General features: G+C 44.3%; 1 protein-coding gene across 1 annotated transcript; it reads left to right on the top strand.

The window, feature by feature from the left end:
* The first annotated feature begins 902 nt into the window (after positions 1 to 902).
* On the top strand, positions 903 to 27,148 carry ACTL6A (actin like 6A). Its single transcript, XM_004591276.4, has 14 exons — positions 903 to 1,093; positions 10,665 to 10,741; positions 10,903 to 11,077; positions 12,749 to 12,849; positions 14,041 to 14,138; positions 16,706 to 16,800; positions 17,384 to 17,490; positions 17,579 to 17,668; positions 19,625 to 19,686; positions 20,270 to 20,384; positions 20,532 to 20,612; positions 22,438 to 22,533; positions 24,173 to 24,259; positions 26,684 to 27,148. Exons 1-14 carry the CDS (start codon positions 1,069 to 1,071, stop codon positions 26,762 to 26,764), a joined length of 1,290 nt encoding a protein of 429 aa, XP_004591333.1. The 5' UTR covers positions 903 to 1,068; the 3' UTR covers positions 26,765 to 27,148.
* The last annotated feature ends 166 nt before the right edge of the window (positions 27,149 to 27,314 follow it).

The raw sequence follows: 27,314 nt of genomic DNA, 5'->3' as shown, positions 1-27,314 counted from the left end.
TCAAGCGACAACGTTAGGGTTGGAGCCTCTTCAGAGATGAAGCTTTCTACAAAGTGGCCAAGACAGAGTCGGGTACGTAGGCTCAGGGGCTTGCCTTAAAGCGCTTGTTGTGTTGTTGTGTGAGGTAAATGACACGCTTGTCAATTACCTCACACAACAACAACGACAAAAGCGACCATCCATCTCAACATAGTTGTATATCATGTGTCCCATGTTAGTTAAAAACTGCAGGAACCTATCAAGTTGGTTTGCTTGTTTACTGGCTGACCTTATCCCAAAGTGGAATACAGTTTGATGCTTTTAACATAAATGTTGGTTGAAAATGCTTCTTATGAAAAAAAAGAATTCACATATTTGCATATTCACCACTTCAGCCACTCCGTCTAAGATTCTCGATCTATCAGATCAAAATGACCCTACTACTTAAACCTTTACTGCTGCTTCTCAGGTGTATAGAATTGCAGCCAAAACTGGAACCCACGTACTGTTTGTGGAACGCAGGCACCCCATGTTGCATTTTAATTGCAGAAGCCCACCTCTTAAATTGAGGTTTTGAATTGTCTAAAGTTGTTTTATAAAACATACAATTTTGCAAGTCAGGTATGACTTGATGCACGTGGGCACTGGCTTCACACTCGCACCGCCCCCCGGCCGTGCCCCTGGACCTGCCCTTCGGCTCCGTCCGCCCCACGCCTCCGTCCGCCCCACGCCTCCAGCCCCCCGCGAAGCTCCGCCCTGCCAGTCCCGCAACCCAACTCCTTCCCTCCTTCCGTTGCTTCCCTCCGCCCCGCCCTCTCGGCCGCTTCCGATTGGTTAAAGTAGCGGCGCCGCGGCGGGGATGCAGCACGGCCGCCTGATGATTGGCTGGCAGGGAGGCCTCCGTCCTCGTGATTGGCCGATAAAGAGAGCCAGCAAGTGTGGCTGAGCTCCCGGGTGTGTGGCCGCCGCTTTGTTGCCCTAGGGGGGTGGCGGTGGAAGTTAGTGGGGTCTGGGGCCCGCGCTGGTGGCGGCCGCTCTAGTCGCTTCGCCCGGTACCCCTTTCGCGCAGGAGTCCAGCCGAAGGCAGCCATGAGCGGCGGCGTGTACGGGGGAGGTGAGTGAGTGCGGCCGGGGCCGGAGCGCGCGCCTTCTTTTGGCGTGCGGGGCTTGTAACCGCCGCCCCCCGGCCCTGCCCTCCGTCGCGGGACCCCGGCCACCGCGCCCATCTCCGCGCCCGGAGCCCACCGGGAGCCCATCGGGAGCCCGCCGGGGGCACACTGGGAGCCCGCCCGGAGCCCATCGGGAGCCCGCCGGGGGCACACTGGGAGCCCGCTCGGAGCCCATCGGGAGCCCGCCGGGGGCACACCGGAGCCCACCGGGAGCCCGCCCGGAGCCCACTGGGAGCCCGCCCGGAGCCCACTGGGAGCCCGCCCGGAGCCCACCGGAGCCCGCCGAGGGCCCTCGCGGCTCGGCGTGCGCCCTGGGCGCGGGGCGCTGCGGCTGGCCCGGCCGGGGTGGCCCACGGCCGCGTCCGAGCTTCTCGCCTGAGCGGGAGCCGGCAGGTCCCAGCAGCTTGCAGGCGTGGACCGAGAGGTTCGAGAAGGGGCGGCCGCCCTCGCGCCGGGCGCCTTTCAGTAACTGACTGTGGAGTCCGCAGAGTTACTCGTGGGAGGGTCTGGTTGGGATAAACTTAACAACTTAGTAAGTATGTGTGATGTAAGCACGCCCAGAAAGTTTGCCTGAGGTCCCAAACTTGGCTTTTCTTGAGTAGATGGTGGGGGTTTTAGAGACATTACCACGGGCTGGGAGCTAAGAGCGAACTTGGCCGTAGTAACCAGTAAACTTCTTAGGGCTTTAGCCGTGGGCAGTTTACTATCCCCAACTAGACGCTTCGCGTTTGTGGAAGGGTATGATTCGTACCCAGTTCTGGTGGGTACCAAGGTTAAATGAGATGTTACCCCGCTACTCAGAAGTGTGGTCCATGGAACAGCAGTCTTACAGGGGCAGAATCTCAAGGTCCAAGCCTTCTCCATTCTACTGAAAAAAAATTTTTTTTAATCCGTATTGTAGCACCTTTGTGTAGGAGTCACGTTTTGGTTTCTGTGTGATGAGTTAAAGACCTAGAAGACAAATCCAAAGTACAGTCTGTCTAACATATCTACCGGCTCCATACCCATACATTCCACGAACTGTAAACCAGAAATATTCAGGAAAAAAATGTATTGAATATGTAGATTTCGTTACTGGTTGTCTCTTAAGGCATAACGAGCTCCATCTGCGGCATCTACATTGTATTAGGTACTGTAAGTAACAAATGGGTTTAAAGTCGTCAGTGGGCTGTGGCCCACTTCAGTATACAAGGATTTTGATAGGGGAGGGGGCGTTCTGTAACCAGTCCCTGCAAACTGCATGCTTGCTGTTGCTGTCTCTGAAGAGCATGGTCTTTTTATAGGTAAAGGGGATGGTGGTGAAAATAAATAAGATTTTCACAGTCGCAGGAGTTTTGGAATCAGAAAAGAGGTGATAGTGCCGGTGCTGCCTTCTTCCCGTTTTATGTCCTTGATTTGGGGTTTCCTTTGGATCTGTTTGGTTACCTCTTCCCCATATGAAGAGGCAGGTGTGAGGACAGATGAACTGGGCCCATGGGCTTTTGCCTTCGGTAGGAGCTTCAGGCCTGGGGAGTCAGCATCTGGATGCCCGCTGCCTCTTGGAGGGCATTGCTTTGCGTGACTGTGGTTGGAGGCAGGTGATGCTCATGCTGCCAGCCAGCATTTATGGAGTGCGTGCAAGTCTGGAACAGTTCCAAAGGCTTTACATGCATCACTTTTAATCCATCATCAACTGGCGTGATCCCCAAGCACCTTGTGAGCTGGTACTGCTATCCCTGTGTTACGAAAAAAAATGAGGGAAAGATAGAAAAGCCTCAATACCCAGGCCCGGGTTAAATAATTTCCTGGAAGGTTGAGAGCAGAGCTCTCTGGGGTAAAGAAGGCATTGAGCAGAATTCTTCCCCCATCTTCTTCTTTTTTTTTTTCCTTTTAAGATTTTTGTATTTGTTGGAAAGGTGGATATGCAGAGAGGAGGAGAGACAGAGGAAGATCTTCCGTCTGATGGTTCACTCCTCAAGTGGCTGCAATGGCTGGAGCAGAGCCGGTCCAAAGCCAGGAGCCTCTTCTGGGTCTCTGACATGGGTGCAGATCCCAAGGCTTTGGGCTATCCTCAGCTGCTTTCCCTGGCCACAGGCAGGGATCCAAGGGGAAGTGGGGCTGCCGGGATTAGAACCGGTGCCTGTATCGGATCCCAGCATGTTCAAGGCAAGGACTTTAGACACTAGGCTGTCGTGCTGGGCCCCCCACCACTACTTTTTTTTTTAAGATTTATTTATTTCAAGATTTATTTATTTTTATTGCACAGTCATGTATGTATAGAGGAGGAAAGACAGAGAGGAACATCTGTCCGATGATTCACTCCCCAAATGACTGCAACAGCCGGTGCTGCGCCGATCCGAAGCCAGGAGCCAGAAACGTCCTCCAGGTCTCCCACACGGGTGTAGGACCCCAGTGCTTTGGATCAGCCTCGACTGCTCTCCCAGGCCACAAGCAGGGAACTCGATGGGAAGTGGGTCTGCCAGGATTAGAACCGGAACCATATGGAATCCTGGCGCCCTTTCAAGTTGAGGACTTTAACCGCTACTGTATTACGGCGCCCATATGGGATCCTGGTGCTTTCAAAGCCAGGATTTTAGCCACTAGGCCACGGCACCGCCCCCCCCCCCATCTTTTTAAAAAGCCACTGATTTGCTTTTTTTCTGTGTTTTCTCAGGTATTCATGATACAGGATAAACTTAGGTATCCAGAATATGAAAACCACTTGTCAGCTCATTCAAAGGAGTGTGAGAATCTTTCAGAAAGTTTTTGGAAAATGGAGTGGAATGTTCATTTTGGTGTAGACATTCTTGCAGTCTAATCGTAAGATAGGTCTGCAGATAACTAATGAACAAAATGTAAAGGTCTGGCGCAGGAGCCTAGTGGCTAAATCCCCGCCTTGCATGTGCCAGGATCCCATGTGGGTGCCAGTTCATGTCCCAGTTGCTCCGCTTCCCATCCAGCTCCCTGCTTGTGGCCTGGGAAAGCAGTGAGGACAGCCCAGAGCCTTGGGACCCTGCACCTACATGGGAGACCCGGAAGAAGCTCCTTACTGACTTTGGATCAGCTCAGCTGCGTCTGTTGCAGTCACTTGGGGAGTGAACCAGCGGACAGATCTTTCTCTATTTCCTTCTCAGTAAAATCTGCATTACCAATAAAAAGAAATAAACCTTTTCAAACAGGAAAAAAATGTGTAGTATGCGAAAACACATGGTTTTTTGGGCCTGGTGTTGTGGAGTAGCTGGTAAAGCTGCTACCTCTGACAGTGGATTCCCATCTGGGCACCGGTTTGAGCCCCAGCTACTCCACTTGCTACTCCTGCTGATGCACCTGGGAAAACAGCTGGAGATGGCCCAAGTGCATGGGATACTGCACCCAATGGGAGACCAGGGCAAGCTCCAGGCTCTTGGCTTCAGTCTGTCCCAGTCCTGGTCGTTGAGGCCCACTGGAGAGTGAACCAGCAGATGGAAGATTGCTCTCACTCTCTCTCTGTAACTTTGCCTTTCAATTAAATAAAATCTTGAGAAAAAGAAAACATACATGGATCAAAAGATTTTTGCACCAAAATAAATTTTATTTCCATTTTGTCCATGAAGTTTTTGAAGTGCACTATGTCAAATATAAAGTATTTGAAAATCACAAGCGTCACTTTATTGCTTTGAGTTTGAGGTGCCTGTGTATGTGTGGTACAGTGGGTCATCTTTCGGCAAGGAATTTAGTGTTAAAAGCAGCCAAACCTCTCACCTAAATGTTGAGTAATTAACTGAAGTGTTTTGACCTGCTTGCTTGTTAAGAATTTGTAAATTGTGTGCATGTCTTCTATTAACTCTTGTCGAATCTAACACCGATCTTTAGGCATAATGCATAATTCATCAGGGCTTCGGCCTTGACTGAGCCTGCTTACTGCTCTTGTGTTGATCTTCTGTGGTAACTTCTCTGCTGTAAACTCCCTTGCAGGACAAAGCAGACATGCACTAGCAGCTGGACTTTGATAAATTTATAGTTTCATTACTCATGTGCTATCTGTCCTTCCAACCCCACAGCTGTAACTTTAAAAATTTCTTGGAATTATCTTCTTCATGGGTCAGGCGCAGTAGCCCAATGACTAAATCCCCAACTTATATGTGCCAGGATCCCAAGTGGGCACCGGTTCATGTCCTGCCTGCTCTGCTTCCCATCCAGCTCCCTGCTTGTGGCCTGGGGAGGCAGTAGAGGATGGCCCAAATCCTTGGAACCCTGCACCCGTGTAGGAGACCCGGAAGAGCTCCTGGCTCCTGGCTCCTGGCTTCGGATTGGCTCAGCTCCAGCCGTTGTGGTCACTTGGGGAGTGAATCATCAGATGGAAGATCTTCCTGTCTATCAAAAAAAAAGTGTGCTTATATGCAATTTGCCATACCAGTAGGGTTAGGAAAATTCACTGATTTATTAGATTTTTTTCATCTCACAGTTTTTTGAATTCTTGTATGTGCTAGCATAAGTATGCCTCCAAACACCTCAGTCCTAGGAGAGGTGGGGCAGTTAAATAGTCACTATACATTTCTGATTGTTCATTTACCTCACTGTATTTAAATAGTGAAGGCCGTGAAAATAGCTGGGTGGAACCACTGGAGTGTTGTTGTGTGTGACAAGAACTACTAAGTGATTCACCCGCTTTGTTTTAAAGAATGTAGAGGAAAAGAGGAACAGTGAGAGACGCTGCCTTCCACTGGCTCATTCTCCAAATGCTTACAACAGCTGGAGCTGGGCTAGGCCAGAATAAGTCACCTGGGACTCAGCTTTGTCTCCTACATGGGTGGCAAGAACCCCGGGAGCTGGAGCCAGGCATAGATGCAGACACTCTGACATCAGGGCCAATAACTAGGCCAAACCAGTGTCCCCACACTCCTGTTTTTGCTGAGGGAGTTGTGTGCTGCTATGACCAAGTAAGCTCCAGAAAGATTACAGTGGAGCAATTTGTAGTAGAGTTGAGTAGGTGAAAAGATGGAAACGTTAATACCTGCTGTGAGTTCTAGTTTCCTGTTGAGATTATAGCCTGATTGAAGGCAGCAGTGATACTCAGAATGAAGGGGTCAGGATAATATTTGGCAGAAACATCTAGCAGAACTTGGAAGATGGAAATGTTCATGGCAGCTCAGTTTTTTGCCTGTGATTCCATGGTCTCTACTGACAAGCAGAGCGGAGAGTAAGTTAGGCAGAGCGGAGAAAAGACGGGGCACTGAACCTGAGACCTCATGTGGAATTACTGTTACTGTGCCGGAGGAAGTTGAGGATGTAGATCGAAACACAAGGTAGAGAGTGAGAGAGATTGGAGATTGGAATTATCGGTGCTGAAGTTGAAGTTGGAGTGGAGTTGTTACCCAGGAAGAGGTAAATAAGGGACTGCTGACCCAGAGTGTGCACTGCTAGAGCTTAATATTATAATGGTTTATTTTATTATCTATACAAATATCGTAAGAAAGAATGTATAAGCTTTCTATGCTTTATGTGTTAGTTTTCTCAAACTGCTGCAACGAAGTACCACACACTGTTTGGCTTAAACGGAAGTTTATTTTCCCATAATTCTGAAACCTGGAGTCTGAGCTCAGAAGCAAAGTCGGTTTCTTCTGAGGCCTCTCATTCATTTGTAGATGACTGTCTCCTTTTTGTGCCATCTCTGTCCAAATTTCCAGCCATATTCACTTAGGGCCCACCCCGATGAGCTCCTTCAAACTACATTATCTTTCCAAGTATCTGATCAATTGTTCTGAAGTGCTGGGGGTCAGGACTTGAAAGTATGACCAGTAGGGTGTACACAGTTGAGTCCACGTAACTTTGAAAAGGGTCCCTGGTGCAGGACAAAGATGCACCGTTCAGCAGGCCTTCTTGTGGGCAACTAGGCAGCTGATTCAGTTTGGATAGTGCTTTATACAGCATACTGGTTCATTATAGTGTTAACCGTCATCAGCCTGTGTTCATTGCTGTATTTTACCATTTGCACTGGAGGTTAGGTGCTCAAGTGAAAACCTATGAAGTTTTCTCCTTTTCGGAACCCCTGTTTTGGATAAAATAATAGTTACAAAATAAAATAATTGGAACCAGAGAATTTTATGCAGAAGGGTTAATTACCTTAGGAAATTTAATACATACATGAACTTTCTTTCAAATTAGAAATTGTAGTATCTGTCTCTTTTATTAAAAAGGAATATTTTACAAAGATACCATCTTTCAACTGTGACTATTTATAAACTATTCACTTATGTTTTCCTATTTTCCTTATTTTAAATATGAAAATTCGAAATATTTCTGATGTATTAAAAATTAAGATGTGTGTGTATGTGTTTATACCTGATACTTTGTTACTCAGTACTGAGATTAAATAAATGTTTCAATTTGCCATGTTTTCCTCTAAATTTTTTTTAAAAGGTTTATTTATTTTCATTGGAAAGTCAGATTTACAGAGAGAAAGATCTTCCATCTGCTGGTTCACTCCCCTAGTGGTCGCAACAGCCAGGAGCTTCTTCCGGTCTTCCAAGTGGGTGCAGGGTCCCAAGGCTTTGGACTATCCTCCGGTACTTTCCCAGACCACAAGCAGGGAGCTGGATGGGAAGTGGAGCAGCTGGGACACAAACTGGTACTAATAAGGGACCCCGTGGGTGCAAGGCGAGGGTTTAGTCACTGAGCTACCATGCAAGGCCCCTGCCTTAGATATATTAAGAAATAAGATATTATCAATGCAGGCCCCTCCTTTCTTTCCCTTCTTAGAGATAAACCCTAGAACTGAAGTTCCCAGATTGTATGAGTATTTTGATACCTTTTCTACATGTGAATGTATCCATAATGAATTGATATGTGGATAGGAGGGGCTTATGTATGTGAGTAATCAGTCTTTATAGTTCTTTTTTTTTTCAACCTTTATAGTTCTTTTGGAATTTATCCATGTTGACAGTTTTAAATTGAGATCATTCATTTTATCTGCTGTATATATGGTAAATCATTGTATGAATAAACTATGAATAGCTAGTTTGTCTATTTCCCTACAGAAAGTTTGTTAGATTATTTTTTGGTCTTTCCTGTGCAAGTAACAGTTAATGTGCTTATTGTGTTTCAGGTATTATTTTGTGTCAGCATATACATCAAACCATTGAGCACATTTAATGATTACAGGGTCCTATAAGATGGGAAATATTGTGCACATTTTACAAATTAGGAAGCTGAGTGTAAATTATCCAAGTTCCCCCACCAGTTCACATGATTATTGGAGCTAGGTGTGTGCAGGGCTGGGCTAGGCTGCTGTACCTGCTGGCAATGCTGAGACTGAGGGCAAGCCAGACAAATTAAGCCATAGCACCCAGTGAGAGCTGGGGCTGTGAGTGGGCCTGAAAGGGGAACCTTGTAGACTCCCCCTGCTGGGCCACTGGTTCCACTGGTGAGCGAGAGACCTGGGACAGGGGGTAGGTTGGGCTGTTGCACCCACTGATGCACGAGAGAGCTGGAATGGATACTGGCCCTCTGGCCCAGGTGCAATACCCGCTGGCAGGCGCTGTGACCAGATGTAAGCTGTGTCAGGCTGAACCATAAGACCTTCTGGCACGTGTGAGATTTGGGTCTGGGAGAGTGCCTGGCAGGGGGACTTTGGGTACACCCCTGCTAGCCTGTAGCTCCCAGGCATGATAACCAGGGCTGCAGTGGGTCAGGCTAGACAAGGCGCCTGTTGGCCTTTGTGTGTTACAGTTTGGGCTGAGCTAAGTTTCAGCACCCATGAGTATTCATAACAGCTGGATGGGATGCAAGATGGGCTGGGCTAAGCCACAGCATAGGCCAGCATGTGTGAAAACCTGAGCAGGGGAGGTTTTGGCGGAGAATATTAGAGGTCGCTTAGACTAGGCCATAAGACCCTCTGGTGTGCGTGAAGACGGTCTGTGGCTTGCTGAGCTGGGCTGGGCCACAGAACCTCTTGGTTCCTGTGAGAGATGGGGCTTGAGGCAGAACTGACTGATGTGTGCGTTGGCTGGTACAGATGACTGACCGAACCTGACCCTGCACTGGATGGTGCACACAAGAGTCAAGTCTGAGGTCACTTGGTGACGTTTCTTGGGGAACTCCCCAACTAGATGATGGCTGAACTTAAATCCCAGCCACGGGGAAAATCACAATATATGTGTGTGGTCAGACCTTGAGAGTGCATGTATTGGGGCTGGGCCTCCTCATTTGCCGATGCCTGTGTAATGGACAGCATGCCCATATGCATGCCAGTGACATGTCAGCCAGCTCATCTAGGCCAGCTGAGAATGTTGAGTAGTGCCTCGTCAGGATGGAAAGTGGAACAAGTTGGAGCACTGTCTTCCGGAAGCTTTGCAACATGTTCCTAGGCCTGGGGATGCACCAAGGTGGACCTAATCAGCTGATAGACCTTGGCAAGATTTTCTCAACCCTGGTGCAGCGAAGCTGACACTGCCTCAGAACTATGAAAACCACTCAAGTAACACCCTCAGTCTTCCCCACGTTGGGATCCCTAAGGCATCATCAAATAAGTGTCTCCTATCCCTGGGTTCTGATGGAAGGGGAACGGTCGTATTTCTTCCCCTGCTGCAGACGTGGAAGGAAAAGAAGAACTAAAATATTTGTCCACCTACCTTCCTTCATACTTCAACCCTCCCACCCTGATCAGAGGCACACAAGAGCACATGCATCTCCCTCAATTATGTAAACAAAATGGAAATTGTATTTTAAAAAATTTCTTTCAAATCTAGGTGTAATCACTGTGGATATAGGTTCTTAACCTTAATGAATATGCCTCAGTTGCCCACAGTGGTTATAATGGTTTATAATTTTTACTAGCAAAAATGTGTAAGCGCGCCTCTTTCTTAGAGTCCTTCATACTACTGGATTTTATCAGACTCAAGAATTGTTGCTGCACCTGACGCGGTAGCCTAGTGGCTGAAGTCTTAATTTATAACAAATTGATGCTTACATGTATTGGGCAACATTCCCTGTGCCGTCAGATGAACTTTGCACCGTTTGTCTCTGTGGACGCTAGTGTTCATAGTCCGTGTCATGGGCTCTCTTGGCCCTTGGCTGGAATGCAGCCAGTGACAGAGCAACAATCATTCTTGCTTTGAGTAATTATTAGCAGGACCCCTTTTTGTGTTCAGAAGTGTCCTAGTTTGATGCTGAATTTTAAGATTACCATACTTAGTGGCAGGAGGGGATTGGTCATGTTTATTAGCCTGGGTTATTCCTGTTGGGGTCAGTCATGTGACTGCAGCGCTCAATTGAAGATCCCTGCTCCTGGCACATACCCTATCCTCTACGACATGTTTTCCAGGTTCTGGTTACAGTTCCTTCTTGAGCCTCTATTAAAACATGGTGTATAAATGATTATATTTTAATTAAATGAGTGTTTCGGGTGCGTTTCAAAGTAGGTTTAAACTAGTAGTAATGTGAATGTAATTGTTGTAGAGCTTTCATATTGCATTCTCCCTTCAGACTGGATAAGGATTTCTTTAACTCTGATTTGACACTTACAAGTTGTTAATGTTAGTTATCTTTTAATCTTTTCAGATGAAGTTGGAGCCCTTGTTTTTGACATTGGGTCCTATACTGTGAGAGCTGGTTATGCTGGTGAGGACTGCCCCAAGGTAAATGTAGTGTTAGAGTTAATTTGTTACTTGTAAAAGGATCATTTGTGTAGAATGAATTCAGGAAGATATTTGATTAAACACAAAAATGGCTGAAGATATTACTGAAAAAATTGGTAAAAGCCAGTGAAACTTACATATCATGTTTTTGGTTCTTACAGGTGGATTTCCCAACAGCCATTGGCATGGTAGTAGAAAGAGATGATGGAAGCACATTGATGGAAATAGATGGAGATAAAGGCAAGCAAGGCGGTCCTACGTACTACATAGACACCAACGCCCTGCGTGTTCCCAGGGAGAATATGGAGGCCATTTCACCGTTAAAAAATGGGATGGGTATGATGTTTTTATCATGAATTTGGTCAAAATGTAGGATCCATTCTAGGCACAGAGTAATGGCTTCCTAAAATTTGGAGTGAATGTTTAGACACAGAAACAAGGTGTGAAAGAAATGTTCTTTTTCCTCAAGAAACTTAACTTGGGAAGAGTAACAGATACATATGTACAAATGGGGTACTCCATATGAAGTGGGTTAAGAGGAGAGGTATTTAATTTTGTATCATTGGGGAGTCCGTGATGGTTTTTACATAGGAGATAACTTTTGTCCTGAATCTTCATTAGTTAATGAAAATTGGCCAGGTTGAAATAGTCTGGTTGACTAGATTGGATAAAGCAAAGGTACCATGACATGTGGAGGGATGGAATTGTGAAATGCCATACAATTAAGTATGACTGTAATGTGGAGGAGTAGGGTCTGCAGGGGTCAGTAGTGTCATAGGAGTTAGAAGAGTCAACAAAATATCCATTGTATTTGGCTAATAAGTCACTAGTGACTTGGAAGAGCAGTTTTGGTGGAATGTTTAGATGAAAGCCAAATTGAAAGTGTATTATTCTATGAATATCGTTTAATCTTTTTCCAAATAATGTAATTTTTTTGAGTGTGAAGCCTAAGTCATAACATTCTTTTTTTTAATGATTTTATTGTTATTGGAAAGCCGGATATACAGAGAGGAGGAGAGACAGAGAGGAAGATCTTCCATCCGATGTTTCACTCCCCAAGTGAGCCGCAACGGGCCGGTACCCGCCAATCTGATGCCGGGAACCAGGAACCTCTTCCAGGTCTCCCACGCGGGTGCAGGGTCCCAAAGCTTTGGGCTGTCCTCGACTGCTTTCCCAGGCCACAAGCAGGGAGCTGGATGGGAAGTGGAGCTTCTGGGATTAGAACCGGCGCCTATATGGGATCCCGGGGCTTTCAAGGCGAGGACTTTAGCCGCTAGGCCATGCCGCCGGGCCCATAACATTCTTTTGAAAATGTTTTTTAAGATTGTATTTTTTTGTTGGTAAGTCATATACAGAGAGAAGGAGGGATACAGAGAAAGATCTGTCTGATGATTCACTCCCTAAGTGGCCACAAAGGCTGAAGCTGAGCGCCAATCTGAAGCCAGGAGCCCGGAGCCTCTTCTGGGTTTCCCACGTGGATGCAGAGTGGCAAGGCTTTGGGCTGTCCTCCAGTGCTTTCCCAGGCCAGAAGCAGGGAGCTGGATGGGAACAGGGCTGCCGGGACACAAACCGGCGCCAAAATAGGATCCCAGCAAATACAAGGCAAGGACTTGCTAAACTACCATGTTCGGCCCCTTTTGAAAATTTTTTGACCATTATGAACAGTAACTAGAACTGAAATACACTTTGAATAACATGAGGGATCTTTAAAAGTTCATGGAAATGTGCATTGTATTTCATATTCCTCAAACTTTTCAAATACTCCTTATGTATTTGATATTTGACGTTTAGGACATGTCTCAGTGCTTGGAGGGACTAGAGGGGATTTTATTTCTCGAAAACACGGTGACCTTGCATTAAAGTACTATATTATGAAGTAGACCTGAAAAATAAATAGGTTCTCTGTATTGAAATACTAACTGCTAAGTCAAAGAATCCTTCTTTTAAATGATACTTACTCATCTGCGGCTATGAATTTGTTTTCAAGCTCTTGTTCTTTCTTTCTAGTTGAGGATTGGGATAGTTTCCAGGCTATTTTGGACCATACTTACAAAATGCATGTCAAATCAGAGGCCAGCCTGCATCCTGTTCTCATGTCAGAAGCCCCGGTGAGACACACACTTTTTTTTGCATGTTTTTTGTTTGTTTTCTTTTTCTTTTTTTAGTTAATCTTTTTTCTTTTTAGGTTTCAACTCATTTGAGAAATATTTCTTTTATAAAAAAGGAACCCAGAAATTCCTATTAGAGTTTGAAAAGTATAGCTTTCATTGTTTGAATGAAAGATTCCAAGAACAGCAAAACAGAATAATGGCTCGTAGGGATAATTTACATTTCTGTGGATTTAAGCTTTGATTTCCTTCAAGTGCTTCCTGATTTGGGTTGTGTATCATGCTGTGTGTCCCGGGGGTATTGTAGAACCTGCTTCTGTACTCCAGCTCTGAGAAGTCATTTGTTGAACAAGGACTGGACATTTCTAAACTGAAATCTCTTGTAAAGTACATTTGGTACATAGCTAAGTAGGCCTCGAGGGGCTAGCAGGAGCGCTGCATAGGATCAGGTCTCGTTGCTGTTTCTGGTTATGGTTTCTTCTGTGAGTACCAACGTTAAATGGGAGAATCTGATGGTTTAAGTGAATATTTAGGATTTTTATTATCACATGCTCTCTTAAGATTTAATAATAGCTTATGCTTATGAGAATGTTGAATGCCTTGTGTTTTTGAAGTCTGTAAATCCTGAAATTCACAACAGCAGTTTTTTTTTTTTTTTTAAAGATTTATTCATTTTATTACAGCCAGATATACACAGAGGAGGAGAGACAGAGAGGAAGATCTTCCGTCCGATGATTCACTCCCCAAGTGAGCTGCAACGGGCCGATGCGCGCCGATCCGATGCCGGGAACCTGGAACCTCCTCCGGGTCTCCCACGCGGGTGCAGTGTCCCAATGCACTGGGCCGTCCTCAACTGCTTTCCCAGGCCACAAGCAGGGAGCTGGATGGGAAGTGGAGCTGCCGGGACTAGAACCGGCGTCCATATGGGATCCCGGGGCCCTCAAGGCGAGGACTTTAGCCGCTAGGCCATGCCGCCGGGCCCCACAACAGCAGTTTTAAAAGTAACTGCTCGTTTGTATTTGATTCATTTGTTATTTTTTTACAAAAAATAAATGTAAAGATGTAAAAAGTTACTTACCATGCTGTTTTATTGTTTTTAAATACATTTTGAATTGCTGGCATGTTATAACTTGTGATAAATCAGCATTTTAATTCTTAAACAGTAACTTGCATTTCTTTTTCCTTTTTCAGTGGAATACTAGAGCGAAAAGAGAGAAACTGACAGAGTTAATGTTTGAACACTACAACATCCCTGCATTCTTCCTTTGTAAAACTGCAGTTCTGACAGCGTATCCTTCAAAGAGCAAAACTCAGCCTTTCTCTGGAACATATGCTACTAAAGATATGAGCCGATCTTGACAGAAGACAGGAGCCAGTTCTTGCTCATTCAGAAGTTGCTTTCTTCTGTATACCTTTCAGTTACTAGCTTTCTGATTGTTTCTAACTGAAACTAATGATACACCCAACGATAGGGCAGAAACAGCAGTGTGTGGTTGCAGTTTAGTAAAGAGAGTGTGGGCGTAGACCAGTGTTTTACCAGAGCAGTTAAAATGAATGCAGCTTGCCATTTCCCTCTCTTCAAGTATCAAGAAGTAATTTGGCTGTAAATCCAGTTAAGGTTTACTCAGACTGTTATGCAAGCACTTTTAGGGACAAACAAGGAAACATATCTTGAATCAGAGAATCTGTAATTTAAATATTCTTCAAAGCTAAGTACTGTAACACTTAAATTATATTCAGCATGGTCAGAAATCATTAAGAAGCACATGATTAATTTGAATGTTTTGAGACTAGTAATTGTGGTAGTTCAGAGAAGGAATATAAAAGGTTAACAGTCCTTTATAAGAAAATGGGATGTGATTATATGATGTATAATGGCTGTTTTAGCTAGCACTGTATTATCCCATCCCATCCAGTCTCGGGTATTACATAATTTCTTTGATAGAAACTTTAATATGTAACTCTAAAAGATTCTGCATGTTTCAAAAAAAGTATGACTATTTTCCTTTTCAAAAAATATTTAAAACATATTTGTTCAGTTTGTTTCTGAGGCCTCTTAGTCTGTGTTTTATCTTTGCTTCTTTTCCCTTATTGTCTGTCTGTTAAAAGAAGCAGCTTGTTTCTTTAATATTTCTCATAGTCTAGATTTTTGTTACTTATACTTTGGATTCAGAACCCTTGTTTATCCAAAAGAGTTTTATTTATGTGAGTTGTATATAGTAGTTTTTACCACATTGGATATTAAAACAAACCATCCATTTTATAAATTAGAAATGAATTTTAAAATGTAGTTTTTAATTTACTAGAAAATAACAAATTAATTGCATTAATTCCATTAGTATTGTTTACTTTTTTCCAGACCAGTAGTATGTATTCTCCAGATGTATTCATTCAAGATCCATCTACTCTTCCCTGCTGTATTTCAAATACATTTTTCAAGTTTTATTTTTGTTTTTATTTGGAAGGGCAGATTTTACAGAGAAGGAGAGACAGGGAGAAATCTTCTGTCTGCTGATTCACTCTGCGAGTGGCCGCAGTGGCTGCAGCTGAGCCAACCGAAAGCTAGTAGCCAGGAGCCTCTTTGGTTCTCTAACACGGTGCAAGGTCCCAAGGACTTGAGCTGTCCTTCACTGCTTTCCCAGGCCATAATCAGGAAACTATGGGAAGTGGAGCAGCTGGATGGGATGTGAACTGGTACCCATATAGAGTGCTGGTGGAGAATTAGCCAGTTGAACCATTGTGTTAGCCCAAATACATTTGCTTACAGGATTACTGTAGCTTTTATCTTGCCCATTCTTTATACTGCAACTATAATGGTATCTGTAACGTCCAGTTGAACACAAAATTAGCCCTCTGTTTCAGTTTGCGATGAAGTATTTGCAGTTCCCTAATCTCACCATGTTCTCTTATCTCTTGGTTCTCCCACGTGCCCCTAACCTGGCCCACGTCTGTCTTCCCAAGCTTGCAGTTGGGTATTCCATGAATAGGTTGGGTGATCTCTCCTTTATACCTTCTGTGTCAGGGTATCACAGATGTTTTATGGCTTTAGTTATGTTTTACTAAAAAGGAAATCCCTCAGGGAAGAGACATTTTTGGTTCACCTTTACGTGTCTTCTGTGTGTAAGTATGCCCCCCCCCCCCCCCCGCAGACTCAGCAGGCATGCTAAATACTCTCAGTAAGTACTGGATGGACAGGTGCCTGTCATGCGGTATAGGTCTTCAGCAGCACAGAGCTCTGAAAAGTGGGGTCTGCTGGTATTCACTGGCTGTTGGGGACACTGGAATAACCCTTTGGTCCCATTACATTGCAAGAATGGTAATCGCTACTCAGCTGCCAGACCACTGAAGTGGTTCCTCGGTGATGTTTAAGATGGGTGTAGTCTTCAAGATATAGGAACAGGGAAAGACTTAGAAAAGACGCCTAAAGCAAAGGCAGTCAAATTCAAAATGAACAAATGGGACACATCAAACTAAGCTGGGTGTGGTCCCTGATCGAATAGCACATCCTGTACTGTTGTTGTTGGCAAGTTTCCGTTCACTTTGTTAAAGGAATGCTTTTCCATTTGTTTAAGCTCTTTGATCAAACTGGACAAGTTTTGAAATGATTATTAATTTTGGCCTGCTTTGGTTTCCTTGAATTCCTCACACCAATGTGTGGAAGTATTGCTCTCTGTCATTTGTTTTCAAATGGGAATTATTATTTGATGCCAGTTTTTATCCCTAGATTTACTTTAAAATCCTAAACTATAATTCATGTTTTTAACATGGCTTCTGAAATACATAAGAGCCTGTCCTTGACAATGAAGATAAATTTTTGGAAGTTGGATATTTTCTTTTCCTTAATGCTTTAAACTAGATTTGCTAATGGTCGTTCTACTGGTCTGATTTTGGACAGTGGAGCCACGCATACCACTGCGATCCCAGTGCACGATGGCTATGTCCTCCAGCAAGGTAGGGCATCTAGTTGGGCTACATTCAGATGAGCTTAGATGTCTGGAGAATGAAATAGAACTGAACTCTCAAGGCATATCAGTTTCCATATGTCTTTTAGAAATTTTCAGTATATAATATGTATTTGAAACTGATGTCTGATATTACATATACTTTAAAGATTCATTTATTTTAAATTCAAAGTGACAAAGATGGTGGGGGAAACATCTTTTAGCCACTGGTTAACTTCCCCAGAATGCCACATCAGCCATGGCCGGGCTAGGCTGAACACCGGAGCCTGTGACTATATCCAGGCCTCCTGTGTGACCTGGCTGGGGCCCAGGTCTGCTTGGGCCATCAAACTGCTTTCCCAGAGGAATTAGCCGGGAGGTGGATCGGAAGTAGAGCAGCTGGGGCTCAAGCCGACTGTCATACGGGGTGTGAGCCACTGTGTTGGCCCCACTTATGTATACTTTAAAGAAATGTTAAAAAATAATAGTTACTTCTACTTGAAAAAAAAATTGTTCATGTAAAAAAATCTGAGGAAATTCCCCCCCATGGGATTAGGTGTAAATCTCTTGGCCTTGTTCAATCTGTTTTACAGGTATTGTAAAATCCCCCCTTGCTGGAGACTTTATTACTATGCAATGCAGAGAACTCTTCCAAGAAATGAACATAGAATTGATTCCCCCATATATGATTGCATCCAAGGTAAGCAGTGATTGGCTTTGGGGATTTGCCTCCAGGTCCCTCTCTGTGTTGCGAGCTCTGTTAACCCAGCATGCCTTGGTACCCTCAGGAAGCTGTTCGGGAAGGATCTCCAGCAAACTGGAAAAGAAAAGAGAAACTGCCACAGGTTACAAGGTCGTGGCACAATTACATGTGCAATGTAAGTAGCACATTCTAGAAGTTGAAATCCTAGAATGAAATATGGGTACATTATGTTTTTAATGATACTTAGAAATAATTTTGGATTCAAGTGTGCTTTTTACATTCCTCAGATGTCTCTATAGATTATTTGCTCATGTGGATTATTATGACACATGGAAAGAATTTTGGTTTTAGGTTAGATTTATTTTATTTTTATTAGAAAGGCAGATCTACAGAGAGAAGGAGAAGCAGAAAGATCTTCTATCCACTGGTTCACTTCCCAAGTGGCTGCCAATGGCCAGAGCCGAGCCGTTGCGAAGCCAGAAACCAGAAGCTTCTTCCAGGTCTCCCATGCAGGTGCAGAGTCCCAAGGCTTTGGTTCATGCTCGAGTGTTTTCCCAGGCCACAAGCAGGGAGCAAGAAGGGAAGTGGAGCAGCTGGGTTACGAACCAGTGCCCATATGGAAGGTCCACATTGCAAGTTGAGGACCTTAGCCATTAGGCTATCGCACCGGACCCACATCTTTTTTCTTTTCTTTTTTTTTTTTGTCTAAGAAAATAGTTTTAATTCTGGTAGGGACTTGTTCTGTTCTAATCTGCTTTTCATTTAACATCATGTGCCTATGAAAGTCAGGTTTATTTTGCCTTATGGTCTTGGAGGTTCATAGAGCACAACGAATCGGGGCCCAGTGCGTCTGCTCGCTGGTGAGGGTGGTAGGTGGCAGGGTACTTGTGGCAGAAAAGTCACATCGATAGCCAGGAAGCTGAGAGATAGCTAGGTCCAGCTCAGGCTTTTCTTCCTAGCCTTCCAAGAGCTGCTTTCTAAGGACAAGTCCTTAGTGATACAAGTTCCGCCCTCCCGCTAGGCCTACCTCCTGAATTTCGTAACTGGATTACATCTCTACCTTTCCTGCCATTGACTTATAACTCTGGGATTACCAGCTGCCAGTATAACTCAGTCATGTGTCTCCCAACGTTGTGTCAAGTGTGTGTGACTGTTCATAGCAAGGAGCTGATTTGAAACTGATTTGGAATCTTCTCTTTCCTGAGAAAGTCTGTGTCTGAACCTACAGCTTGCTAACAGGGAGAGAGGCTAGTAAAACCATCAGTCATAGCGCAGGTACACATTAATTTCTTATTTTCTGAAAGGTTTATTTATTTATTTGAAAGGCGGAGCAAGACTAAGAGATCTTCCCTCATTGGTTCAGTCCCCAGATGGGCACAGCATGGTCTGGAATTCCACTTTGGTCTCCCGCATGGTTGGCGTAGTCCAAGCACGTAGGCCATCTGCTGCTGCCTTCCCAGCCACCTTAGCAGGAGGCTGGATTGGAAGCAGAATAGTCAGGACTCAGACTAGTACTCACATGGGATGGGGTGATGCCAGCAGCAGCTTCACCTGTTGTACCACTGTGCCAGCAGCCCCTTTAGTAATTTCTAACAGAAGGGTAGGAGAGTCCTAATTATTGTGAGAATGATGAATCTTAGCTGAGATTTTTTTATGCCTCAAGATACAAGGAAAAACTGTATGATTCATAATTTTCCCTAGCAACCTGGAAGTCATGTGTGTTTCACAGCAAATTTTTAAACCATCTTATCCTACATACAATGATTGAAAGTTATATAAGATGTGACGTCTCTGTGCATATATTTAAGAAATGGAATCTTATTTCTAAATCTTAGTAGGAAAAAAGGTATTCTGAAATTGGTTTTGTTATGCAGAAATATGGTATGAGAGTTTCCGTTTTGTTACCTCTTGTTGATTCCCTGTAACTTATAATTGAATGTATGTAATTTAACAAATAATATAAATGTTTAGAATTGGGTTTCTGCATACTTGGAGTTCTTGTAAGGAAGATTTAATACTGTTGAAATCAGTTCCTCATTCAGAATTGTGATCATTTCATTCAAAGAAAAATATTACAAATGTAATGTTGTAGAAGTATAAATTTCTTAAACTTTTTTTTTTTCATTCATAGTGTGTTATCCAGGACTTTCAGGCTTCAGTACTGCAAGTGTCAGATTCAACATATGATGAACAGTATGTTTTCTTTTCTTTTTTTTTTTTTTTTTAAAGATTTTATTGTTGTTGGAAAGCCGGATATACAGAGAGGAGGAGAGACAGAGAGGAAGATCTTCCATCCGATGTTTCACTCCCCAAGTGAGCCGCAACGGGCCGGTGTGCGCCGATCCGATGCCGGGACCAGGAACCTCTTCAGGGTCTCCCACGCGGGTGCAGGGTCCCAAAGCCTTGGGCCGTCCTCGACTGCTTCCCCAGGCCACAAGCAGGGAGCTGGATGGGAAGTGGAGCTGCCGGGATTAGAACCGGCGCCCATGTGGGACCCCAGGGCTTTCAAGGCGAGGACTTTAGCCGCTAGGCCATGCTGCCGGGCCCGAACAGTATGTTTTCTTATTTAAACTGTATGCTTTACAAGTGAGGAAATTATTTGCATATATAAAAAATGGTAGAATGTATTTAATTGATACAGAGTTAAAGTTATGCCAAAATACACTGAACAACATTTAAAAGTCTTCTGATTATGAGTTGATAGTTCTTTGGTGGTTTATGATTTTGAAGCGACTGTGTTTTGCTTCTGGTGTAATAAATGTGGATATGTTTTCAGAGTAGCTGCGCAAATGCCAACTGTTCATTATGAGTTCCCCAATGGCTACAACTGTGATTTTGGCGCTGAGCGGCTGAAGATTCCTGAAGGATTATTTGACCCTTCCAATGTAAAAGTATGAAAGTTTATTTATAACTAGCCTTAGTTTTTATTTACATGTAAACAGCTGTGTAATTAGGAAAAATTTAAAGCTGAATGGTTTTTGAACATGCTGTATTGTACAGAGTTCTTCCGTATGACTGTTTGCTTTCTTTTGTTGTAGGGATTATCAGGAAATACAATGCTGGGAGTGAGTCATGTTGTTACTACAAGTGTTGGGATGTGTGATATTGATATCAGACCAGTAAGTTCCCATCTCCTGTTGTGTTATAAAAGTATCTTTCAGGGTAGCGAAATGGCCTAAATAGTTACTGTCAGTGTGGCAGGTTTGGACACTGACTTTGAGGTTCATTTTATTTACAGGTACAGTACTATATATGTAGATAAATAAATACTAGAAAAGGAAAAATGCAAAACTCTGCAGAGCTGTGGTGTCCAGCACAGTGGCTCATGGTCATGTGCAGTAATGTAAAGTAATGGAAAAATTAAAAGAATCAGTTCTTCATTTTTACCAGCCTCATTATACATATGAGCAGTGGTTGATATATTGGACAATAGATAAAGGACATTTCCATCATACAGAAAATTGTTTTGCAAGTACTATTCTGGAGATTTCGTGAAATGTGGCAAATCAAAAAAAAAATTTTTTTTCTCAAGATTTGTTAGTTTTGTTGGAAAGGCATATTTACAGAGAGAAGGAGAGACAGAAAGATCTTCCATCTGCTGCTTCACTCCCCAAGTGGCCACGATGGCTGGAGCTGAGCTGATCCCAGCCCAGGTGCCGGGGATGCTTCCAGGTCTTTCACACGGGTGCAGGGTCCCAAGACTTTGGGCTGTCCTTCTTTCCCAGGCCACAAGCAGGGAGCTGGATGGGAAGTGAAACTGTGGGGACTTGGGGTCCTGGCATACGCAAGGCGAGGATTTAGCCTGTGATCCATTGCACCAGGCCCAAGTATGTTATTTGTGATTTATCTTCTATGTAACTGTTTCACTTCTATTTTAATCTATTTTTAGGAAAGTGTGGTTTTACATTACTTTCAGCCGGGGTTTATTTTAGATGGTCTTCATGTTTTTGTGCTTTGTCAAGTTTTAATTCTAACACTGTAAAGCACATATTTTTATTAGATTGATTATATCTTACTCAAACCTAGATTCAACTTAACAGATACAGCCTTGATTTTTTGTTAATTAATTTGTTTTGAACTTGGTGCAAATGGCTTGAGGGATCTGAACACCATGGTTGACAGAAAAATCATTCTTAATTGCAACTGGTGACTTAACTGGGTATATGCTGTTTCTAAGATAATAAAAGTAGTAAATATAAGATTTTTTTTTTAGTGCAAGTTCAAGGCCATTTTGGTGGAAAAGAAATTGAAGCATACTTATTGTAACAAAGTGATAATTTCTAGTTAATAGTGAAATTTCCCCTTTTAACTAGCCTTGATTGCAGAGGAGACACTTTCCATTTTCTCTCCAAATTTAGATGATTTAGAGGGCAAGCATTTGCCTTATTATTACTTGGGGTGCCCAAATGAAAGTGACTAGATTTCATTGCCACTTCCATAGTTCCTGCTGACGTGTCCCTGGGAGAGAGCAAATGATGGCTCAGTGGTTGGGTGCCTGCCACTCAGTTGGGATTGAGGTCCTAGCTCTGGGCGTCAGCCCGGCCAAGCCTAGAACTGGCTGTTTTCGGCATGTAGGAAGTTAACCAGCAGACAGGAAAACACTTTGTCTTTCTCACTTTCCTCTCCCTTTTCCAAATAAGACTGAAAATACCTGTTATAAATTTAGGTAAGTCAGACATTTAGAGTGAGTTTTTGAAATAGGAACTAAACTACTGAAAGAGCAGATTAACATTTAACTTTTCTGTGCACATATTAAAATTAGTGGTAAATATACTCCTTATAAAATAGGGATTTACATTTGAGCAGGCCTCAGCCTTTGTACTAAAGTTAATTAAAAAGCACAGTAGTTTCAAAAGAAAATTTTAGTAGAGAAGTTTTACTTTTAATTGTAGTTAGCACTGTTGGAAAACTTTGGAAGTCATCTTTTCCTTGTTCTTGTCCTAGGGCCTCTATGGCAGTGTGATCGTGGCTGGAGGAAACACACTCATACAGAGTTTCACTGATAGGTTGAACAGAGAGCTGTCTCAGAAAACTCCTCCAGTAAGTTCTGTTGACTCTTCAGTGGTGGTGATGAAATGCCCTCAACAAAGGTGTAATTGTACAACTAAGTGTTTTTGTTTTCCATTGATCAGTGTTTTTGTTGGTATAGAATTACTTAAAAGTAGCATTCTTTATTAGATTTCCCTAGATGACATCTGTTGGTTACTGTTAAATTACTTGAATCTCATTCATTTACTGCATGCGTAAGTTCCTGTTATCTGCTTGGCAGTAGGGATACAAATATTCTTAGACCCTGAGAGCATAGTCTGCCAGGCTAGTTAGATCTGTAAAAGTTAACAATTGTACTGCTGAGAGCTTCAGCAGACCGTGAACCAGGCGTCCCCGGATACCCAGAAGCGAGCACCGAATCGTCAGGACCATCAGGAAGGCATCACGAATGAGTAAGAGTTCAGCTAGTTGCCGATTTATGAAAGATGTCTAGGAAGGACTGCATTTCATCAAAGTCTGAGAAATGAATATAGATATGGGTAACCTAAGGTCTATCAAGACCACCATAGAAACGGTCTTTTCTCCTTTAGGGATTAAAAATCAGTGAAATAGGAAAAGAATTCCATTGTCATAGATATTGAGGTTTCTCATCTTCAGAAACCTGTGTTCACCCCACCTGCCCTTAGCACCACCCTCATAGCCAGTACTTTAAGCCCTTGTCACACATACACACTTCACTGTGAATAAGACTCAAACTCATATATAGAGTAACTGGAAGGTATCTTGGGAACTGTCCCTAAAGGTTGATTCCTAAGTGGGAGGGAAGACATCTTGATGTAGAAGGTGAGATGGGATAGTGTTGAGCCATAAAATTGTGTCTGTTACATCAGTACAAGTTCACAGAGAAGCATAATTAGGAATGAGGGGAATCTGAATAAAACACCTGAGATCTGATGACTGCATTTTAACTTGGGAGAGGGTGAGAGTAAGCTGCAATGGGAAGGATGAAGATAGCATGAAAGGCTGATGAGGAAGCATGGGGAGTGTGGGAGGACTGTTGAGAGGGAGGCAGAGCAGGCTAGCCATGTGTGAAGCAGGCACCAAGTACCTGACTTGGAGTGCCAGGTATGTGTGTGCTCTTACAGGACACACACATATGCTGTTTGTGGATGTTTACTTCTTAGTGTACAGCTATAATCAGAATACTTGCAATGTAATTTTTTGTTAAGATTTATTTATTTTTATTACAAAGTCAGATATACAGAGAGGAGGAGAGACAGAGAGGAAGATCTTCTGTCCGATGTTTCACTCCCCAAGTGACAGCAACAGCAGGTGCTGCGCTGATCTGAAGCCGGGAACCAGGAATCTCCTCTGGGTCTTCCACACGGGTGCAGGGTCCCAAGGCTTTGAGCCATCCTCGACTGCTTTCCTAGGCCACAAGCAGGGAGCTGGAAGGGAAGTAGGGCTGCCGGGATTAGAACCGGCACTCATATGGGATTGCGGCGCGTTCAAGGCGAGGACTTTAGCTACTAGGCCACACCGCCGGGCCCATGTAATTGTCTACCTTAATCGTATATTTGAAAATTATTTTTAATTGGTGTTTAAATCAGAGATGTTGGAAATCTGTTAAAACTGAATTTCCAAGTCCGCTGATTCATTTGATTGTACTAATGCTTATTCTTTGTTGTAGAGTATGCGGTTGAAATTGATTGCAAACAATACGACGGTTGAACGGAGGTTTAGCTCATGGATTGGTGGCTCCATTCTAGCTTCTTTGGTTAGTAGATAAGCTACTTTTCAACAATAAATGTTCTTCCCCACTGTAGACAACTGCCTAGATTGTCTTGTACCTAGGCAAGTGTTAAACTGCTGGGAGAAAAGCAGCCAATGTGCCAAATTTGTGTTAACTATGCCAGCATTGTTGTCTGTTCTGTTTTTTTTAACAGATATGTGGGGAAATTGGGGAACACAGGCCAGTCCTCAGACTGGTGGATGAGAGGCTGGGGGGGCGCTCCAGATTGCCCAGGAAAGGGGATCTGGAGACAGAGTGGAAGCAGCTGAGGGCATGTTTGACAGGGAAGGAATGACTTGTTGGGTCTTCCACAGACTGGTCAACTGCACTCGGGTGTACAGGAGAACTGAGATGGGGTGGTTTAGAGGGGGAAAACAGAGGGTATGTCCCAGTCAGGCCAAGGCACCTGCCAATGTGGGAGACCTGGGCTGCGCTAAATAGCATCACCTGCTGGCACACCAAAAACTGGGGCTTGGGCACATTCCTGGCTGGGCTAGGCCATAGTACCTGGCTTTGAATGTGGGACCAAGTTTGACCCGCGTCAGGTTGTACCATAGCACCCACCAGAATGTGAGAGAACCAGAGCTGGGGACAGATTCTGTAGGGGACTTGTAGGCTTGCCTCTGGGACTGCAACACCTGCTGGTTTGCTTTGAGAGCTGACGTTTGGGGTGTGGGTGACAGGCCAAGCCTGGCTGTACCATGGAACTCACCTGACAGGAACCTGCCTGACACTTGCAGGCTCCTGGGCTGGGAGGAGGCAGGCTGGCCAGGCTGCAGCACCTACTGGCATATGCAAAGGCCAGGACTGAGTTCAGATAATGCCAGGCAGAGTCATGGTACCCTCTGGCACTTGTGAGATCCTGGGCCTAGTAGGGGGATTTGAGTAACTCCCCTGCTAGGCCACATCTCCTATTGGGGAAACAATAGCAGGGGCTGGGGAAGGGCTAAGCCAGGCAAGGCTGTAACACCTGTTGGCACACACGCAAAAGCCAGAACATAGTGTGGGCCATTCCCAGCCAGGCTTGGTTGTAGCCACCGGAGCTGAGACTGAGGGTGAGCCATGCCAGGCTGGTTGAAGAATCTGCCAGTATATGTAAGATCCAGGGCTGGGAACAGGCCTGGTAGGGAAACTTGGGGGCTCCTACTAGAGTGTGCAAGAGCTGGGAATATGGGTGTACTGGACTGGGCAAAGCTACAGTACCCTTTGCTGTATGTGTGACGTGGGTATGGGGGTGGGCCAGTCCACAGCACACATTGGCACAACTGAGAGCCAGGACAGGGTGCAGTCCTGGCCAGGTTAAACTGTAATGCTCACCAGTTCACCTGAGGGCTGGGAGTGAGCCAGGCTGGGCTAGGTTACCATACCTGCTGGTGCACACGAAAACCAGAATGAGTGCAGGTCAGTTGCGCCATGCCACGGTGCCCACTGGCAGGTGCCAGGACTGGGTGCAAGTGATGTCAGGCTAGGCTTCAGTACCCCTGAAGCTAGGTGTGTACTTGGTAGGGAAATTGTGGGCACTCCCGCTAAGCTGCAGCTCCCACTGGTGAGCATAAGGCCCATAGCTGGTAGCAAACTGGGCTGGGCAAGACAGCAGCACATGTCAGCATATGTGTGGACTGAGTCTGGGGTGAATTGGGTTGAGCTAAGCTGCAGGACCCATGGGTGTTCACAAGAGTTAGACGAGATGTGGGATGGCTGCAGCACTTGCTGGAACATGCGAAAACCAAGGCTGGAAGAGGGCCTGCTGGGGGGTTTTGAGGTTGCCCCAGCTAGGCCATGGCATTCTGATATGTGTGAAGACTGTGCCAATGTTAGGTTGAGCTGGGGTAGGCCTTAGCACCCCTCAGTTCAAATAAGGTGGGGGTAGAACTGACCTGGCAGCTTGTTTCACCAGCATGTGCCTTAGCTGGTGCAGGTGACAGATTGAACTTGACCCTGTACTGGGCAGTTCACACAAGAGTGAAGTCTGATGTCATCCCAGATGAGTTTTTTAGGGGGACTCTCCACCTAGATGGCTAAACTCAAACCCCAACTGCAGGGATATGTGATCAGACATTGGAGTGCATATATTGGTGCTGGTCTTCCTTGTTGATGCATGTGCAGTGGACAGCATGCCCAGAGGCACACAGAGGACATGCCAGCTAACTCATCTAGGCCAGCAGACACCAGTTGCCTCATCAGAGGATGGAAAGCAGAACAGGTTGGACCACTGTCCTGGTCAAGCTTTGCAACATGTTCCTAGGCCTGGGGATTCACCAAGGTAGACTTGGTCAACACTAGGGAACAGTTCTTTTACCTCAGAGCAGCCAAAAGTTAGAACATGTTTAGAACATGCGATAGACATTAAAATCAGGAAATGTTTATGCTAAGAAATAAGGTCTAATTGTATTTCTTCACATTTTACAGGGCACCTTCCAACAGATGTGGATTTCCAAGCAGGAATATGAAGAAGGAGGGAAGCAGTGTGTAGAAAGGAAATGCCCTTGAGAGTTCCTGAACCTCCACCTTCCTGTGTCACCTTACGTTTCATAGCTTTAGTCTACTCAGGAAAAGAATGACCATCTTTTGTAGAATGTTTATACATTTTTGCATATTTCAATTTCCACTTAAATTTTTAAAGGCTTTAACTTGCTCTATAAATTAAAATGAGTTTGTGCTTTCCTTGAAATGCACTTATTCTTATTACAAGCATTTTATAATTTTGTATAAATGTCTATTTTCTCTAAATATTTTGCTTTTAGTAAATGCTTTCCAACTCTGTTTAGTATATTAATCACCGGTGGATTGCTTTTTATTGACTAGTAAAAGTTACTGCCTATGCTTTTTACTTAGGCTTATAAAATTCAATAAAATGTACTACCCATTCTAGAATATTTTTTGGTCTGTTGTGCATTGTGACTTGCTACTTTTTAAATTTTTATTTATTTGAGAGGCGAATAGAGACAAAAGGATCTTCCACCCGCTGGTTTCTTCAGATGCCTGCAACAGCCTGGGCTGGGCCATGCTTCCGTGAGGAACCCAGTTTGATCCAGGTCTC

This window comes from Ochotona princeps, chromosome 3, assembly GCF_030435755.1.
Source record: "Ochotona princeps isolate mOchPri1 chromosome 3, mOchPri1.hap1, whole genome shotgun sequence".
Taxonomy (NCBI): Eukaryota; Metazoa; Chordata; class Mammalia; order Lagomorpha; family Ochotonidae; genus Ochotona; species Ochotona princeps.
The sequence above is the reverse complement of the archived record's forward strand: the minus strand, read 5'-3'. Positions and strand labels throughout refer to the sequence as shown.